Source organism: Mytilinidion resinicola (assembly GCF_010093595.1).
Source record: "Mytilinidion resinicola strain CBS 304.34 unplaced genomic scaffold BDZ99scaffold_10, whole genome shotgun sequence".
Classification (NCBI taxonomy): Eukaryota; Fungi; Ascomycota; class Dothideomycetes; order Mytilinidiales; family Mytilinidiaceae; genus Mytilinidion; species Mytilinidion resinicola.
The window spans coordinates 914,709-932,092 of NW_022985446.1; the positions used below are offsets into that span (position 1 = coordinate 914,709).

A 17,384-nucleotide genomic window follows, 5' to 3' on the forward strand; every position below is an offset into this window, starting at 1 on the left:
TACTGAATAAGCACAGGTTATTACGTGGCAAATGGAGGTGGCAATAAGCGCTAGCAGGGAGCGCTGCTGGCCCGCTCATGTTACCCCCTTGTAATAGCGTGGACCCTTTCTGACAATCACGGAGAATACTCCGACTAAGCGGTGGGAATCGAGTCTCAAGCTTGGCGGCCCTACTCGGGCCCCGTCGGGTTCTTTCAGAATAATCTGTCAGTTAGCCCGTACGTAGTACAGGCCTACAAGCTCAAACGAAATACAGGCTCAACGATAACACCCAACCGCCTATTTCTAGCGCTCCATAACTACACGTACACTAATAGATATTTAAATTTTCTTCTCTTAAAGTTAGTAAGTATACCTAGAGTGCCGTTTTTAGAAGGAATATATATTACATAAATTATTCCTGTATTAACTAGTAATTTTAGATATCTAGAAAAAAAAGTATACTAAAAATAGTAACAATAATAGAAATACCATTCTATTTATGTAGCCCTTTTAAGATACAGTAGAACCTATATAAACTTAGAGTATTTTATCTTAAAAAGAGTAATTATTTAGTAGGGTTGTGTGCTTTTAGTAGGGACTAGGATCCGGTTTTTGGTGTGATTTCTGTTTTGTTTGAGCCTGCATTTCGTTTGAGCTCGTAGGCTCGTACTACGTACGGGCTAATCGACAGATTATTCAAAAGAACCCGACGGGGCCCGAGTAGTGACGACGACGCCGAAACTGACATTATAGTGTACGTACTAGGGAGCAGCTTGCCGAATCGCACAGCCTGTTAATGTACCGGAGAGCAAGCGTTTTCGGGCATCGTCGGATGTGCGCCCAGCATCGATCGATCAGAGGTGCCTCCCTACGAGACGCCAAAGCATCCGTGGACGCCGAACCGCAAACCCCTGAGTTTCGGTGACATTCAAATCCGAGATGCTGGCATGCTTACCCCACATCCTTGAAATCGAGGGCTGTTTTTGCGTCACACACGTTGTTCGGGATTCCCCTGATCATCATATCACAGCAGTTTTATACCTTGGGATTCGCCCGTTATGATGACTTCACCTTCGTCATCCGCTCGCAAGCATTTTCCAAAATCGTGCCCTACCAGGGAAAAGGCGAAGCTATGTCTCATCCCCTTCCCTGTCAAAGGAACAACAAGCATCAATCCCTCACCCCTCCCCCACGTCTGCCAAGCATGCCCCCCCACTCGGCCTCGCCGTCATCCAATCGATCTTTTCAATTTTACATGTCGAATCCTGGAGGGAAATGCTCGAACGAGCGTCCTGCATTCCACTGCATTCCCGCACCTTGTATTGTAGCTTGGCGGCGGAGGGGTTGGGATGTAGGGATTGGGGTGGAGGGGAGGATAATTCTCCGATGTCGGTCTAGCGTGTGCGACGTTGACATCCCTGGGGCCTGGTCATAATTGCTGGTGAAGGCAGCTCGAATCCTGGGTTTTCCGTGAGGCCACCCACTACTTCGCGTAGACGCGGGAGGAACCACAGGTCAACAAGCGTACCATAGCGTCATATGTAAAAGCACCCTTACCTCTGCAAGGCTGAACCAACAGCTTCCGTAGGTTGTGCTCTTCGGACGAGAACGTACGGCATGACGATCACCATCCAGAGCACCGAGCGCAGTTCCCTCGAATGACTTTCAGGCCAGCAGCACGCGATTCTGCTTTCTTGTGCGACCACCACCACACGACTCCTGCACCGCGACCCCACTAATCCAATATGAACATGGGATGTCAGTTGTTGTGAGTAGAGTATCACAAAGCTGTCAGCCCACAACCTGGACCAGATATCACCTGACACCACGGGGCCGAGATCCGGCGATCTGAGATCCATCGTATCCAATTTTACTTACCCAAGCAAGGCCCTCGCCTCAGATCTAGGCAGCCCATCGCTATTCTTGCCGCATTGAATCTTCTTGTTGGCTTTTGAAGAAGGCTAGGCCTTTAGCTTGGAGTGGGGATTGATAGTGTTGCGTATACGGGCCCAAGGCGCCCAGCCCTACACAGGCTCCGATTCTACGTTCTGCATTGTGCTGTAAAAAGAACTGTCGGTCTATGATGCGACCGTCGCATCGCATAACCTGTCCACACACACACGTGCATGTCCCGTCCCTCCGCTCAGTGTTGCCCGAACCTCGCTCCTTGCATTGGGGCCTGTGCGGAACCAGCATTGAGCAATAGAAGAACCCCGAAATGGCCGGTAATTATCCTCTTACCGTACCAACCCCTCCCTCCCTTCCCGCCGCCGTTACGTTGCGTTGGCGTTGTGCTCGCGGGGCAAGTCTTCCAGGGAATTGTGAGACATAAGCGCTAGCATCCAGCGGACGAGGCGCGCGTTTAGGCCTGGCGCAACATGTCAGCACCCCATCGGCGGGAGTCAAAGTGAGTAAAACGTGCCTAATGTGGATTACTGCGCTCGCGAGGGTTTGGCGGGCGGTGCACGGTTTGAGCGGCACGTGTGAGACATTGGGGTTCGTGATGTGATACAGCTTCGTAGAACTACTGGTCCTGGATAAAGGTAGGTCCTTTTTATGGCTTATTGATTGCTGGCCAGTATGCAGGTGAGGGGGGGTAGGCGATGATGGCGAGGCTGTGGATTTGCTCACTGGTTGGCTGGAGCGATCGTCTGTCTTCCTGTTTTGGGGTTGAGCTCGGCATGGCGACATTAACGATGCCTGGGATGCTCACCGGTTTGGCGATTTGCGCAACAGAACGTGCCGCAAATGTCTCGGAGCGGCACCCGTATTGAGAGCACTAGCGTGCTGAATAAGGCACCAGTATCAGTAAACCACTGTCGGTTTCTCGTATTGAAGAGCCAAGAGGACGCAATTAGTGGTGCTTCGCGGAATAGAAGAGGAACAAGGCCTTTGACAGCCATCCATTTTAGATTACGTGATACGAGACGTAAATTGGTAGCGCACTTCGGCGGTGGTAGAGATGTGTGTATGATGTATGTGCGTGCTTTGCTGAGACAAGCACATCAAGAGCTGAGTGTAGCATCTGTAGAACGAAAACAAGCACGGTCTGTGAAGAGACCACCTCCCCCGCAAACATGACACCAGAGATGCAACAATCCAACCAAAACAGCCATAAAGCCCAGTGCTGGAACGTGCTCCGAGACAAAGCCAAAACAATCCCGTTCACCCTCGCCAAGAATAAAACAAGTGTACGCCGTCGTGAACGTCATGATGAGAGATATATGTAGTGCTGTACGGAGAAAAAAGCAATGCGCTGCCGGCGGTCGAGAGCCAGCCAAGGCAGGGGTGATTTGAAATTGACGAATTTTTTTTTGGCTCGAATCGAGGCATGCAGAACAAGAGAGGCCTAGGCCTCCGGTGAATGGACCCACCGAGAAGAAGCCTGGAAGAAGGAACAAGACCGCCGGCTCCAAAAAAAAAAAAAAAAGGCCAAATCCAACCTATGGTGAAAATGTCAAGGTTTTGGAGATGAAACAAAGTGCTTAGATCAAATGCTTTGATGAATGAATGCTCGCTCAATCAATGAATTCGCGATAACCCCCATCTCATGACTCGTCGTGGACCTCGTCGATTACGCCCGGCTTCGGAGCCAATGCCAACAGCCCCCCGGCAGATGAGCCGCTGAGGGAGCCTACGGATGACACCCTCTCCTTGGGTGGGGGTTCGTCCTTCATGCACGCGTTCTCCAACATGTTGGTCCACTTCCCGCTGGTCCCGGCATGGCTGTGTTTCAGGTGCTGCCGGAAATGATCGGCGCGGAAGAACTTCTTTGCTTGGTTGCACTCGCCGAACTTGTGCACGTGATTCAAGTGGTCGGACCGGGCTGGCCAGTCGGCAGGATTGGGGAACTCGTCGCCGCAGTACCCGCACACGTCGGCCAGGGCTGGGCGTGCCGAAGAGGGGTGAAATGCGCCCTCGACGCTGGACAGCGCAGCGCAGGACCACGAATGGCGCCGTAGATGCAGCGAATTTTGGTGCCGCTCGGCCTCGTTCTTGTTCTTGAAGCGGTTTGAGCAGTACGCGCAAGTGTACTGCTTTTCAAGCTCGTGGGTTCTGGACATGTCAGCAACACAGCCAAGGGATGACGGGTCTAATGAAGGGCTTACTGCAGCTCCTCCGCGCTGTCGAACTTTTTGGGCTTCTTGGGGCAGCACTCGCAGATGAAGAGGCCCCCGATGCGCTGGACGCCGCTATTCTGGCGCGAGTGCGAGAGGCTGGCGTCCGACATGGTGCGGTGGTGCGACTCGTGGTCGGACGGACCTCGCTGGTGTTGCGGTCGAGACAGAGATGCCCGGGGACTGGGGTTGAGCGACCTGCTAGCCGTAAACGGCGAGACGGCGCCAAACTCTGATTCTACCGAGGGCGAGAGGGCTCCTGGCGACAGACGTTGCTCGCCACCATTATAACTCGTCGCGCTCGATGCTACCGACAGCCCATACGACGACGCAAACGACCCCGTGCGCTGGCTGAGCGACGACGTCGACGAGAGTGACCCTTGGTTCGCGTGGAAGCGCGACACGGGTGAGTTGCGGTTGACCAGCATCTGAGCAGACCGCCGGTGGTACAGATCGTTACCACCTCCCGCGACTGGCCGGTCATCCCGCGCCGCTTCTGAGGGCGGTGATGACGCCCGCCGCTTGATGCCTGTCTTGGAGCCGGGGTACTCGTCGGACCCTGCAGGGCTGCGGTCGTTGATGTTCAGGTCGCGCAGACCGCTGTCTTCCATGCCAAATTCCTGCTCTGAGAAAACACTGACGTCGAAGCTCTGGTGCCTGGGATGGGCTGATACGCTCTCTTCCACGGTCGAGGGAGTCGACAGACTGCAGTACCGCCGTGGATGGGCACTATCGTAGCTGGGGTCGAATCCTGGACTGCGGAATCCCGAATGCCCAGGCGACACTCCTCCTGACGGCGTCCACCGGGATATGGGTGATTCGAGCGACGAGTACAGCCGGTCGGGCACCGAGAGGGGCTTCAATTGCCCGTTGAGTTTGTTCAGAGTATTGTGGGGGACCGTTGAGTTTTCTTGCGCGCTAGAGGAGAACAGGCCAGCGTTGGATGTTCTTGTAGGAGTATTTGGGCCGCCGATCTTGGACAGGAGTTGTTTGTCGTATGCGTGGGACGAGTTCTGGAGAGTCTGCTTGCCAAGCTGGCTTTCGCTGGTGAATCTGCGGGTCATGGACATGTTAGCGTTCATGTTGCAGTCTGGAGTACTACGAGGCGGAGAGCCACGCCTCGTGCGCGTGCCAGTGGCGACTCCTGGAAGCCCACGGAGAGGCAGGGAACGCATACCGGTGGTTTCCCAACGCTGGGCGTGCTGGACCGCGGTCCTCGTCACTGCGATCCGAGCCGTCGGTGTTCATGTCCACGTCAAAGGACCGCGACGACGCACTCTCGCGCCGGGCATGGCCGTGTGCATAGCGGTCGCCATCCGCCCTGTGATGCTGCACCCGACCAATGCCGCCTCCACCGCCCAGCAGACTCGACCCAGGCTTCACCGAGGCGGACGATCTCCCGAAGCCTGCGCCGTTGGGACTGTGGGTATTGCCCCACTGCCAGCCCGGGTCTTGGCCCTCGGCGAGCTCGCCAATGTAACGTGGAGGAGGTAAGGGCGGCGGCGGGCTCTCACGAGCATTTGGTATGGCCATGGGGACTCCTGGGGCGGCGTAGGAAGAGCGGCGCGGTAGCGAGTACCGATTGTGGTGCGGTGCCGAGTCATATACGCGGATAGACGGCGTCGACGTCGCGTGCGACATGGCTGCGAGCAACAGGGGCTTTTATGGTTGCCACCAGCTGAAGTTTGTGAGCGGGCCCAATGTGGCAATACTAATCCACGGCGATTCGACGCTTCAGCGCTTAAGGGACGGCAAACGCAGCCACGCAGCCACGGGGGGCCCGAAGCAGCACGCAAAGAGGCCGCGAGCCGCCAGGTGGGTCGGGCAGCGGGATGCGGGTGGGCGAGCCTCAGGGATGAGGGCAGCGGAGGGTGGTGTGGACGGCGAGGCGAGGCGGGCTGGAGGCGTTGGGTTCGTGATACCGGGGACTGGAGGGCGGGAGATTAGCGGACTTTTGGAGTTCGGCCTCAGCCCTACGAGGCTGGACAGTGCCGGCTGGGCCGCACAGCCACGCCGCGGAGCTATGACGAGCTACGCCTAGGACAGAAGGCCTCGAGGAGTCTGGAGTGCGCGGGTAGCGCGCTCGCTGTGCGTTCACTGCAGTGGCCACGGCGCATGGGAAAGACGCCGGCCATTCGAAGGAGCCCGGGGACGGAGAGAGGGCTGCGATGCTGCTGCTGGCCGCGAGCAGTGCGGGTCCGGGTCTGCGAGGTGAGAGGCTCAGAGCAGAGACAGGGGAGAGACAGCCGCCGTCACGGAGACAAGGCGAGGCGCATAGGCAACAAGACAGCAACAGACAGCACAAGACAAGGGCGGCGAGAGGGGCGTCCGATGCGTTCAAGAGAGCGGTGCTGCGTCCAACGGGTACATATTCATACGAGGGGACCGCCATAAGCTCGCCTTTCCGCCAAAGGCTGCTCCGTGCCCATCGCCTGGGGGTCTGCCAGCCGCTGAACGGCGCGGATTGGCCCTCTCTGCGCACCGAACGCGCTGGAGGGCGGCAGGGGAGGGGCCTTGGTATGCAGGCCTCTCCTCGAGCTTTCCAGAAGACGTGCAGGGCCAGCGAATGCTGTCGAGTCAACGGCCACCTCCCGGCAGCAGCAGCATCTCCAGCAGAGGATGCATCCAGCACTTCATCCGCGCAGGGCCCCGGCCACCCGCCAGAGGGCTGTTTCAAGATGACGGCGAGCGTTCCCGGCAGCGTGGGACCTCAGTACTGTCAGCCTGGCCTCATCTCGGGGCTCCAGCGCGCCCGCTCATCCGCTGCTGCAGCCCGTCTGCGAGCACGGCCAAGCCCACGGACTGCCCAGGTGCGCGCGCGCGCGCTCCAACGCTGTGTGGGGACACGGCGACAGGCTTGTGGGTCGACGACAGCGACGACAGTGGAGCGCCGGCGAGACGTCTCGGGCGGCACAGCTTCTGGGTGGCAACGGCATGCAACGACGGCTTCGTGAAGACGGCGACGCAGTGCACGAGACGGGCCGTGGCCAGCAGAAGCTGCTGCAAAGCTGAGGGACAACGCGGTGAGGACTGATGCACCAAGCTCGCTGAGGTGCATGCGAGGACGGCCTGACGATTGCTAGCGCCAACGACTCAGGGTCCCCCAAGGCTCTAGCGACTTCTTCAGCCTTACAGGCGTTACTGGCGGCCGATATCAAAAGCGTCGGCTCGTGGACCGTGGGATTCGATGCCTTCGCTCCAGTTGCCAGCCTCGACGCCGACCACAACGCCGTTCTTGTGCAACACCACCTCCAGCGCCCCCTCCCCTCGCACGCTGATCGCTGGATCGACGCCGCTGGATCGTCTCAGACGTTGTTGGCGCTGTCCGCGGGCGAACAGCGGTGGCGGTGCCCCAGCCGGTGCTTCGTGCTACTCGTCCTAGCGACAGCCCTGCTCTGCATTCAGGCTCTGGCCACGATGCTGACCATCTCTTAACAGTTCGATAAAACAAAGTAGGATAGACATAGGATCAACGCACAAAGCCCTACGCCAGCGGGAGAAGCCGGCTTTGCTGCGATCTCGTTCTCCTCTTTCGGGCATGGGGTCACAGGTTCCCCAGACGTGCCGCAAGTGACGCCGGCCGACCAGGTTGGCCAGGGATGCAACGGTGAGATAGATTGACGGCCACACTCACCAACCGCGATGCAGCCCTCTTGTTGAATGTGACACGGCTGCGGGCGTGACGTTCGCCCACTTCGCATTGCGAACGTGAGCGCGGCCAGCGGCTCTCGTCATGACAACTGAGACAGAAAAGCGGACACCGCAAGCTGAAAACAAGCAAGGAGATCCCGACATCAGAGTGCTTCGGTGCACGGGAGCTGGCGCCCTGAGCCGTCTGTGGCGCGCTCAGATCCTCAGCCCTATCACGGCCTGATCGGCTTCCTGGTCGGCTGCGTGCCGCAGAGGCACCGCACCGGGCGCCGAACCGCACGCTCCCGCCAGGCATTTCTCACTGTTTCGGTGCCTCTGCCGTCTCCACGCTACTGTACAATTGCCGGCGCGGGAGGCCAGGGCAGACGTTGCGGTGTGGAAATTCGCCTGTGAGCGCCAAAGCGGGCGTCTCATCCGCGGTCCAGAGATTACGGCTTGGACGCCCACAAAAAGGGCCTCGGCCAATGTTAGCCAGCGAAAAACGCTGATTCACCAGTCGACGTCTGTCCATCATCGTAGGTCGCCCGCCGGAGTCTCACCATCTAGAGTGCGCAATACTGCAATCTCCGACTGCGATGGCCCTGCTCGACAGAGTCCCCGGCGATTCAAAGCTCTACATTGGCGGGTGCGTGACTAACCTTCACTGGGCCATCATGCCCGCCCTCCACACAAGCCTCACAAACCCATCACTGACGCGTCCACGATCCCTATAGGCTGTTCACCCTCCGCCGCCGGGATGCACTGGAAGAAGCCGGCGTTACTCACGTCCTATCGGTGCTGCGATTGCCGCTCGATCAGCGGCTCTTCGTGCCGTTCAAGCACATGGTCGTCGAGGTGGACGACGTCGAGGATGAGAACCTGCTGGAGCACTTCCCGGCCACCAACCAATTCATCAAGGAGGGCCTTGACGCCGGTGGCGGCGTCCTTGTGCACTGGTAAGTCCGCACCCTGGTGCAGCTGAGCGCCGCATGTCCAACTATTGATCGCCACCCCGGACTTCTCTTCTTGGCAATATCGCCATCCTCAACTTAGAAGCAACAAGCTGTCATTGTGTCATCCCGCACTATGCATGCAAGCCCCTTTCCTGCGTCTTGTCTTGTTTCCCTGCTCGCCGTTTTGTTTTGCTTGCATATTTCTGTGCTCAAGCTGGACATCCTTTCGTCTAACTTCTTGGTTTTCACATGCTTGAAATCCTCGTTCACACCGCTCGTTTGCCACTGCAGAGTCGTTTGCCACTATTTTCAAGATGCCAACATTCATTTCCTTTCTAGTGCCATGGGCAAATCCCGGTCTGCAACGTGTGTCATCGCCTACCTGATGCAACAACACAATATTTCCGCCGAAGAAGCTTTATCCCACCTACGGAAAGCACGCCCTATTTGTGAGCCGAATTCGGGATTCATGAGCCAATTGGAGCTCTACGGGAGCATGAGCACCCCTCAAAATGTTGAGGAGTCACCAGCATACCAACGTTGGGTATTTCAACGAGAGGTTGAGCTGTCCCGGGCGTGTGGACAAGCCCCTGATGCTGAGAAGATCAGGTTTGAAGATGAGCATGCTTCTCAAGACTCCGTCGACTATGAGCTACGCTGTCGCAAGTGCAGGTAGGACTACATTCCCAGCCACGATGCATTCCACATCAAATCACAGGTCATTCTTACTATATCTAGGCGAACACTGGCGACATCTCAATACCTCACCCAGCATGCGTCTGCATCCTCAAACTCGGACCCGTCCAAAGCTCGCTCATGTGCACATTACTTCCTAGATCCACTCTCATGGATGCGTCCAGAACTGGAACAAGGCAAGGTAGATGGACGCCTTGAATGCCCCAAATGCCACACCAACGTGGGCAAGTACGCGTGGCAAGGCATGCAATGCAGTTGTAGCGAGTGGATCTTACCCGCCATCAGCCTGTCGAAGAGCCGAATCGACGAGGTGAAACCACAATCATCTGCTGCTACCGGCATACGACGACCTCCAGGATCAACCAGCATGCCACCACGCCGAGGCCCGTCGAAGGAGAGCTTGTAGGACTGCAAGGCAAAGTATAGAGTAAAGTTTGCGATTAGCGCGATACCAGTCTCGACGCTGGCCTGACAGTCTCTAGTCTTACCGCGTCAAAAGGCCTGGATGGATCTTGGATTCGAGTTCGTTTATCGAATGCTTCTCCGAGCCAGGCTAATTGACCTCGCAGTCATGTCCTCTCCGGAAGTCGGGGTCCCATCTGGGCGGTTTCATCAGGTAACTGCTGACGTCAGCCTTCAGTTCGCATGTAGGAGCAACCGAACCCATCACTAGCACACGATTGCGGGGCGCCTTGCGAGAATCAACTCAGATTTTCCCCGATCCGGAAGCTTTGTTCATATCGACTCATTGTCGTATCCTACTAGCGCTCTTAGTAGTGTAAAATCGCAACATAGAACCCAGAAAGGAATAGAGGGCGATGGATATTCATAAAGCACCAGTATACTCAATGATCATCTTTTATCAAGCTCGACCACCTCTTTCCATTAGATGACATCTCGCGATCTAGCAAGCTGAAAAGAGCAAATGCTCAAATAATCGTCCGAAATTAGACCGTCAAGGCCTTCGACTGGGAGTATATCGTCACAGACCTAACGTCATCCTACTAACAACGTCCCGATATATCATTATACACCATCTATCTATTAGCCACACTACACGAATCCTTCGGGCTTTTGCTCGTACGTTATAATCCCGAAGGGCCGTTCGTGTCGTGTGGCTGAGTCAAGTAATTATCCACAATAGAAACGACGCAGTTCGTGAAACTCCCTAGAACGGGAAAGGGCGTAAGACCCCTCTATACTCAAGATCTTACATGCGCGTGAGTGGTCCACCCGTGTGCTGTTTCAGCCTCTAGTCGGCTAGTCATTCAGCGATCTTCGACCATACGCGCGGCTACAAGGGGGTCGCCTGAGCGGGCCACCCGCCCTCCCTGCAACTTTTGGTGGCGTTATAGTAATCATCTACGAACAGAGTATGGATACTACTATAATGCCACCAAAAGTTGCAGGGAGGGCGGGTGGCCCCTCAGGCGACCCCCTTGTAAGTATTTTGCTCGCCGGGTTTCTTTTGAGAAAGGCTAAAATCAGCCTGATGAATGCTCAACGTTTAGAACCTTTGTGGGTATTTCATGAAAGAATAATAAACCATCAAGTTCCGATTCTGTGCAATTGTATCCAAATGTCCGAATGCAGCGCACTACTGCATGATAATTGGAATTCCCAGATACTGTTTTACCCCAGACGACCCGTACTCTCGGAGCCCCGCACGATAGCGATTTCCCAGAACCTACAGTTGCCCTTCAACGAACTCGAGAACTGACGTCGATCGTGATCGCCCACGAGACCGCATCAAGATAAGGATCCAGCCCTTGCCTATGGGTCCAACTCTGCAGGTTGCCTAGCCGCTAACGAGTTAACCTACATTCCTACCTGTCTACTGTAGGCAAGGTCAAGGTGATTGAGATGCAGAAGAATATGCGGGTCGGCCGCTCCGGATATAAGACAATGATAACATTATCTTGGAATATATATAGATCGCCATATTTGCACTCAGGGAATATAGAGAGTCATCGTGAGCTACATAGAAGAATCACTCACTACAAAACAAAAGGGTTGCGAAGGGCTGCAAAGGTTCCGAGCATGTTCAAGTCATATGTTCACGTGACTGCGGGAAGGGCTGAGAAGCTCGGTCCAAGTCGCCAAAACTTCCAGGTCGCATACGATGCGTCACGAGAAACGACAAACACCATCAAGAAGCTCAGTTCGACATGACTGTACGTGCTTATGAGCTCTAGGTATCTACAAATAGGCCATAGTGCGACGCTGCGTGCCTCTCGCACTCATCGATCTCTTTCAACTCAAGCATTTGCATCTCCTTGCTTCGAAGTCAACGTTTCCTGTGGTACGCAATGTTAGAAGTGAGACCGTAGTGAATGAGCGCTTACACCTCTCGAGAACCGCAAATCCCTTCCAAATCTATCAATCCCCCGTTTTCAACTTTCAGAATGTCTCAAAATGCAGCTGCCTCAGCATCAGCTCCCGCCCAGGCTAGCGAAAGAAATAGCTCTCAGAAGCTGAAATATGTCGATGTTTGTTTGCCTCTCCACCTTTCCCATATTTCAAGTCTTCTAAAGTGCCCTATGTCAGATCGGAATCAACCTCGGTGACCCCGTCTTCCGCGGCAAATACCATGGCAAGCAAAGCCACCAAGACGATTTCGCTGACGTTCTTCAGCGGGCTTTGGACGCTGGCTGCGAGAAGTTGATGGTAACCGGGTCAGATTTGAAAGAATCGAAACATGCTGTCGAACTCGCCAAGCAACATCGTTCGTGTCCAACCATTCAATCAAGTTTCAGGGATATCTAACTATCTATGCAGCCGGACTCTGCTACGCCACAGTCGGTGTCCACCCATGCTCCGCAAAGCACTTTGAATCATACCGCGACGGCCCCGCAGCCTTGCTCACCGCCATTGGCGACCTTGCTCGAACCTCTAAGGCAGCTGGCCGCACAGTTGCCTTCGGGGAAATCGGACTGGACTACGACCGATTATTCCTAACCCCTAAGGATCAACAGGTCAAGTACTTCGAGGCTCAACTTGACCTTGCAGTTGAGATCCAGCTCCCCCTGTTCCTGCATTCTCGAGCTGCTAGCGAAGATTTCGAGAGACTACTCGCTGTGAAACTTCCCCAACTGCCGAAGAAGGGGCTCGTGCACAGCTTCACCGGAACCGTTGAGGAGATGAAGCGGATGGTGGATCTGGGCTTGGATGTTGGAGTCAATGGGTGCAGTATGAAAACCGAGGAAAACATTGAGGTTGTAAGGCAGATTCCACTTGAGCATTTGCAGATCGAGACAGATGGGCCTTGGGTGAGTGTTCACGTACTGCAGTGCAAAAACGCTCGACTAATTAGGGTTTAGTGTGAGATGCGTCCTAGCCATGCATCTGCGAAATTCCTGGTGGACGCGCCTCCTTTGCCAAAAGCAGTCAAGAAAGAGAAATGGACTCAGGGCGTCATGATCAAGGGACGAAATGAACCGGCGACGATACCGCATGTCGCTTATGCGATTGCGAAAATAAAAGATATCTCCGTAGAGGAGGTTTGCGAAGCGTGAGTGCAAATCTGGCTGCATAGGATGTTCACCCCTGCTAACAATCACCACAGCGCGTGGCGTAATTCGATCAAGATGTTTGGACTGGGAGAGAAAATAGAATAGACTTGGAAGTCTTTGTAAATCATGCATTAGAAGCAATCTCGGCGACTGGGCGGGTGACCTGCATGTAGTGAGTACCTGGAGTTAGTCCGTATTCTCAGTACTGACTACCCTATAGGGGGATGATTAGGTGTTCATATGGTGATGCCTCTCAGTTAAACCAATCACGAAGTGCTTCTTACTCATAGAATCAATGACGCTGTCTCCTCTCTAGTATATGTGCACCACAATGTACCTCTGTAATTTGAATATGAAATATTCCTCATCACATCGTGAGGCATGTATCTTGATGTTGCTGCCGTGAATACGGTGTTGAAGCCCTTATAGTACCTATCAGCGGCTGCTTCTGAGCATTTTGTAGAATATAAACTGCTTCCTGGATGAAACCAGGCGCTTTGGATGCGTGTTGGCGCCGTCCGAAGTCCGCCAGTCTACTATTTCAATTTAGAGTAGGATGTAACGTTCACGACCTCGTCGGCCAGATGAGTTCTTAGAGGGTTGTTCTCACCCAATTGAAGCTCTTTAAATCATTGACGGCTGCAATATAACGGGCTTAGTAAATACGAATTCAAGCTTCAAGATCATTCACATTTCCAGCACGGCAAAAACCAGGCGCTTTGCCGGTGTAATGGCACTGCCTGAATGCCTTTAGCTTACTACGCAAATTCAGCATGAGGTGTAGTAGTTAGCATCACGTGCATTAGAATAGCTATGGCCTAAATGGCTGAGAGAGAGAGAAATGCAAGACGGTTGATTGGCCCTCCAGATTAAGTTCCCCTCCCCCTCTTCTCCATGTGGCCGTGGCAGACGTCGAGCCGGCAGCCTTCCAGACCCTGCTTGCTTGAGCCTCAAAAAGACCCTGAAATGCGTCAAATCTTTGACCGCCACCACAGTAAACCTTCGCTGACAACGCGCAACGGGCCTCCCAAGTGACGCGATGCTCGATTATGAAGCAAAAGCGTTCCAGACGCAAGTGCTGCCGGGCGGGCGCGCCATTGGCTGCCATCGGGGTCCACCGGCTTGCCTCCTGGTCTCCTCGGGAGTGTTATCAGCTACCCGTCGCCGAATGTTGTCGAATCTTTCCAGTTGGAACCACGCCTCCGAGCCTTCTTCTCCTTCTTCCAACTCCTGCTCTCGCTGCGTCTGATACTCCAGCACCGCCATTCCCCTCTTTTGACGCCCTTGCTAGCTCCCATTCCCTCTTCATCGAGCTCAGATAGCTTCCGCAATGGCCACCGCAGCGCGATCCCTCACCCGCAGCGCCCTGCGCAGCTCCCTCGCGACCTTCAAGACCACCGTCACTCGCAACTCGCGCCTCGCCGTCCCTCGCCAGGCCTTCCAGCAGTCACGTCGCGGCTATGCTGACAGCGGCGCCCCCAAATCTGGCGGCAGTGGTGGACTGATATGGGGCATTGGGCTGGCGGCTCTTGGTGGCGGGGGTTACTACTACTACACCCAGAACCCGGACCTGTTTGCCAAAGCCGAGGAGAAGACCAAGGGCCCCTTTGAGCCCAAGTTCGAGGACTACCAGAAGGTCTACAAGACTATTGCGAAACTTTTGGAGGAGAAGGACGACTACGACGATGGCAGCTATGGCCCCGTGCTGGTGAGATTGGCATGGCATTGTAGCGGAACGTGAGTACCGACACACTGTTCGTAGCTTGAAACAGGTCTAAGACTGACGATACTCAGGTATGACAAGGAGACTGGTACTGGAGGCTCGAACGGTGCGACCATGAGGTTTGCTCCGGAGGGTGACCACGGAGCCAATGCTGGCCTCAAGGCTGCCCGTGATTTCCTCGAGCCGGTCAAAGGTACGTCTTATCATCTTAACTCGCATATATGCGCCAATGGCGTGCTAATGCCCGGCCAGAGCAATACCCCTGGATTAGCTATTCCGACCTCTGGATCCTCGCCGGGGTCACCGCCATCCAAGAAATGCAGGGCCCTCATATCCCCTACCGCCCTGGCCGCTCCGACCGCGATGTGTCTTTCTGCACGCCTGACGGCCGCCTGCCCGACGCCTCAAAAGAGCAAAAGCACCTCCGCGCCATCTTCGGCCGCATGGGTTTCAACGACCAAGAAATCGTCGCCTTGTCCGGCGCCCACGCCCTCGGCCGCTGCCACACCGATCGCTCTGGCTACGATGGACCCTGGACTTTCTCCCCGACCACCCTCACGAATGACTACTTCAAGCTGCTAGTAGAGGAGAAGTGGCAGAACAAGAAGTGGAACGGCCCCAAGCAGTTTGAGGATGTCTCGACCAAGACACTCATGATGCTACCGACTGACTTGGCTCTGGTTAAGGACAAGAGCTTCAAGCAGTATGTCGACAAGTACGCCAGGGACAACGACGCCTTCTTCAAGGACTTCTCGGATGTGGTGCTGAGGCTTTTCGAGCTCGGTGTGCCGTTCACCCAGGGCGAGGACGCGAGGTGGACGTTTAAGAGCTCCTTTGACGAGGCGGCGTCTTCGTAAAGTGGATGAGCTCCTGTGCATGTGTAGCGATGGTTGACCGTGCTAGAATGTGAGCAAAATCTTGCTCAGCAAGCGAGAGATATCCTAGAAGTTTGATATCCTAGACTTAGATGAGGTCTCATGAGAACTTCCCTCGCTGTCGTTGCAGAGGAACAGCGTACTGGAAGCACACTGTTATAGATAGATCTTTCACAGTCCAGGCGTGTTGCAGATTAGCAAGCCCCTCTCGAAGTCTAATGGTTTGCTTTCTTGTAACATAGCTCGAACGTTTTGAATCAGAAGCCTTTGTATACATGCTTCTCAACACATGTTCTCAGTGACAGACTGCCTTAGCTCGCACGAAAATGCTAGACATATGAACCCCCCCAAGCAGGAATAACTCACGTGTGGTTAGCTGACAAGGCTTCCTACAATACAAGACCCCCGACATAGCAAACCATACCACCCCAATCGGCCTCCTCCAGTCCTCTCAATACCCCTGCAACCGCTTCATCGACTCCGCAATCTTCTCATTCTGCTCCTTCTCCTTCCCCCTCCTCTCACTCTCCTCATCCCGAAACGCCGTCAACGCAACCTCCCTCACCTCCCTAATCTCCCTCTCCATCCCCTCAACCTCGTTATCCTCCACCCGCGGCGCAGGCTCCAGCGCCTCAAGCTTCGACTCCGCAACCCCTCCCCGCGCCTCCCCCCCGCTTCCCAACCTCACCCCACTCGCTTCCAGCACCCTCCCCGCCTCCTCCTCTCCTACCGCAGCGCGAAGCACCCAGTACAGCTCCTCCAGCACCTCCTCGTACTCCGCCTGCAGCTCACGCACCACCTGCGCCTCTGCCTGCAGCGTCTCGTGGAAGCGTGTCAGCCGCTCGTGCAGCGTCATGTCGCGTGTCCACTGCGTAGAAGTCAGGGTGATGGCGCCAAGCGGGGCCGTGAGGGCGGCGATGTCGGCGGCGTAGCGGGTTGCGAGGGGTTGGGGGGAGCTAGCACTGGCCGTTGTGTCTGGGTATCGCGTCGAAGCTCCATTGGTTTTCCTGCTGAGGGGAGGTTTGGTGGGCCCGGTCGAAACGGCGGCTGCGAGTTCGGCGAGGAGGGCGGCGTGGGTTTCGTTCAAGGCGCGTGTGAGGGAGGCGGTGGTGGTGTCGAGGTAGGTTGTTGTTGTTTCTATGATTGCAGATCAGATGGGCTTCATCATGGGAAGAGAGAGGTGAGGGGGAGATGTACCATTGAACGCGACTGAGATTGGATGCTTCGCCGCCACGCTCTCGCCTACTATTCGTGCTTTCTTTAGGATTGAGGGGCCGGGGGGGTTTTGCGCTGATTTGATGATGCGGATGGGCTTTGGGGTGCGGGTTGGGGCGGAGGAGATGGCGTTCTGGCGCGGGCGGAGAGGACGCTTGAACATTGCGGTGGTGGAGACGACTTGCTTTTGTTTCTTGGGATAGGCGGCGTGAGTCTTTGGCTCGGTGCGAGGGAGGGCTGCTGGAGCTCGGCGGAGGTTTGCCATTCTGCATGTGGTGGAGACGGGATGGGAAGAGTTGAGTTGACGTTGGAATAGGAGTTGAGGCCGTTAACGCCGAAGCGGACGGCACGTCAACAGCGAGTGAGAGAAGGTAAGGCCAACGAAAAGGACGATGAAGCTGAAATGAAGAGAATGAACACTTCATTGTATTGACTAATGGAGTCGCTGTTCTTGAAGGCTGGTATGCCTAAGTACTTTGGTCCGTACACCCAGGGGAGAGTAGCTGAGGTATGCGCCGTTAAGAGCCTTGGAATAGTATCGAAGCAGTTCAAACAGTACCAGAAAAGCGTACACATATCTGTGATGATGCAGTGTGAAGGCTACAAGAAAGTGGATTGACTGGACACTGCTTTCCCCGGCCCCGTTAACTTTTACCCTCTGCTTAAGCGGCATGTGTTCT

The 17,384-nt window shown here is 55.3% G+C and overlaps 7 protein-coding genes across 7 annotated transcripts; 5 read left to right on the plus strand and 2 right to left on the minus strand.

Annotated features, from left to right (window-relative positions):
- Positions 1 to 2,353: 2,353 nt before the first annotated feature.
- BDZ99DRAFT_463339 (uncharacterized protein) lies at positions 2,354 to 2,797 on the plus strand. The gene has a single exon (XM_033720058.1). The coding sequence runs from the start codon at positions 2,589 to 2,591 to the stop codon at positions 2,754 to 2,756; it is 168 nt and encodes a 55-aa protein (XP_033576516.1). The 5' UTR covers positions 2,354 to 2,588; the 3' UTR covers positions 2,757 to 2,797.
- Positions 2,798 to 3,396: 599 nt separating this feature from the next.
- On the minus strand, positions 3,397 to 5,787 carry BDZ99DRAFT_417544 (uncharacterized protein). Its single transcript, XM_033716825.1, has 3 exons — positions 5,278 to 5,787; positions 4,092 to 5,153; positions 3,397 to 4,038 (listed from the first exon to the last, which is right to left on the minus strand). The coding sequence occupies exons 1-3, from the start codon at positions 5,739 to 5,741 to the stop codon at positions 3,531 to 3,533; spliced, it is 2,034 nt and encodes a 677-aa protein (XP_033576517.1). The 5' UTR covers positions 5,742 to 5,787; the 3' UTR covers positions 3,397 to 3,530.
- A 481-nt stretch (positions 5,788 to 6,268) lies between these two features.
- BDZ99DRAFT_520901 (uncharacterized protein) lies at positions 6,269 to 7,535 on the plus strand (the record flags this gene model as incomplete). The annotated part of the gene is made up of 2 exons (XM_033725576.1): positions 6,269 to 6,910; positions 7,164 to 7,535. 2 exons carry the CDS (start codon positions 6,269 to 6,271, stop codon positions 7,533 to 7,535), a joined length of 1,014 nt encoding a protein of 337 aa, XP_033576518.1.
- Positions 7,536 to 8,108: 573 nt separating this feature from the next.
- BDZ99DRAFT_463341 (dual specificity protein phosphatase 12) lies at positions 8,109 to 9,972 on the plus strand. Its single transcript, XM_033720059.1, has 5 exons — positions 8,109 to 8,376; positions 8,465 to 8,686; positions 9,023 to 9,355; positions 9,422 to 9,811; positions 9,862 to 9,972. Exons 1-4 carry the CDS (start codon positions 8,327 to 8,329, stop codon positions 9,783 to 9,785), a joined length of 969 nt encoding a protein of 322 aa, XP_033576519.1. The 5' UTR covers positions 8,109 to 8,326; the 3' UTR covers positions 9,786 to 9,811; positions 9,862 to 9,972.
- A 1,551-nt stretch (positions 9,973 to 11,523) lies between these two features.
- BDZ99DRAFT_463345 (deoxyribonuclease tatD) lies at positions 11,524 to 13,233 on the plus strand. The gene is made up of 6 exons (XM_033720060.1): positions 11,524 to 11,681; positions 11,735 to 11,868; positions 11,927 to 12,104; positions 12,158 to 12,648; positions 12,700 to 12,890; positions 12,945 to 13,233. Exons 2-6 carry the CDS (start codon positions 11,785 to 11,787, stop codon positions 12,994 to 12,996), a joined length of 996 nt encoding a protein of 331 aa, XP_033576520.1. The 5' UTR covers positions 11,524 to 11,681; positions 11,735 to 11,784; the 3' UTR covers positions 12,997 to 13,233.
- A 672-nt stretch (positions 13,234 to 13,905) lies between these two features.
- On the plus strand, positions 13,906 to 15,771 carry BDZ99DRAFT_417552 (mitochondrial cytochrome c peroxidase). Its single transcript, XM_033716826.1, has 3 exons — positions 13,906 to 14,628; positions 14,686 to 14,807; positions 14,867 to 15,771. Exons 1-3 carry the CDS (start codon positions 14,222 to 14,224, stop codon positions 15,469 to 15,471), a joined length of 1,134 nt encoding a protein of 377 aa, XP_033576521.1. The 5' UTR covers positions 13,906 to 14,221; the 3' UTR covers positions 15,472 to 15,771.
- Positions 15,772 to 15,940: 169 nt separating this feature from the next.
- On the minus strand, positions 15,941 to 16,969 carry BDZ99DRAFT_571354 (uncharacterized protein; the record flags this gene model as incomplete). Its single annotated transcript, XM_033728082.1, has 2 exons — positions 15,941 to 16,626; positions 16,687 to 16,969. 2 exons carry the CDS (start codon positions 16,967 to 16,969, stop codon positions 15,941 to 15,943), a joined length of 969 nt encoding a protein of 322 aa, XP_033576522.1.
- Between the last annotated feature and the right edge of the window lie 415 nt (positions 16,970 to 17,384).

Coding starts and splice junctions, on each gene's coding strand:
- BDZ99DRAFT_417544 (XM_033716825.1), bottom strand. CDS start 5,741: ATGTCGCACGCGACGTCGACGCCGTCTATCCGCGTATATGACTCGGCA. Junction 5,154..5,277: donor CCAGCGTTGGGAAACCACCG/GTATGCGTTCCC, acceptor CATGACCCGCAG/ATTCACCAGCGAAAGCCAGC. Junction 4,039..4,091: donor GACAGCGCGGAGGAGCTGCA/GTAAGCCCTTCA, acceptor TGACATGTCCAG/AACCCACGAGCTTGAAAAGC.
- BDZ99DRAFT_463345 (XM_033720060.1), top strand. CDS start 11,785: ATGTCTCAAAATGCAGCTGCCTCAGCATCAGCTCCCGCCCAGGCTAGC. Junction 11,869..11,926: donor AGAAGCTGAAATATGTCGAT/GTTTGTTTGCCT, acceptor GCCCTATGTCAG/ATCGGAATCAACCTCGGTGA. Junction 12,105..12,157: donor CGAACTCGCCAAGCAACATC/GTTCGTGTCCAA, acceptor CTATCTATGCAG/CCGGACTCTGCTACGCCACA.
- BDZ99DRAFT_463341 (XM_033720059.1), top strand. CDS start 8,327: ATGGCCCTGCTCGACAGAGTCCCCGGCGATTCAAAGCTCTACATTGGC. Junction 8,377..8,464: donor TCAAAGCTCTACATTGGCGG/GTGCGTGACTAA, acceptor CGATCCCTATAG/GCTGTTCACCCTCCGCCGCC. Junction 8,687..9,022: donor GGCGGCGTCCTTGTGCACTG/GTAAGTCCGCAC, acceptor TTTCCTTTCTAG/TGCCATGGGCAAATCCCGGT.
- BDZ99DRAFT_417552 (XM_033716826.1), top strand. CDS start 14,222: ATGGCCACCGCAGCGCGATCCCTCACCCGCAGCGCCCTGCGCAGCTCC. Junction 14,629..14,685: donor GCATGGCATTGTAGCGGAAC/GTGAGTACCGAC, acceptor GACGATACTCAG/GTATGACAAGGAGACTGGTA. Junction 14,808..14,866: donor TTTCCTCGAGCCGGTCAAAG/GTACGTCTTATC, acceptor ATGCCCGGCCAG/AGCAATACCCCTGGATTAGC.
- BDZ99DRAFT_463339 (XM_033720058.1), top strand. CDS start 2,589: ATGGCGAGGCTGTGGATTTGCTCACTGGTTGGCTGGAGCGATCGTCTG.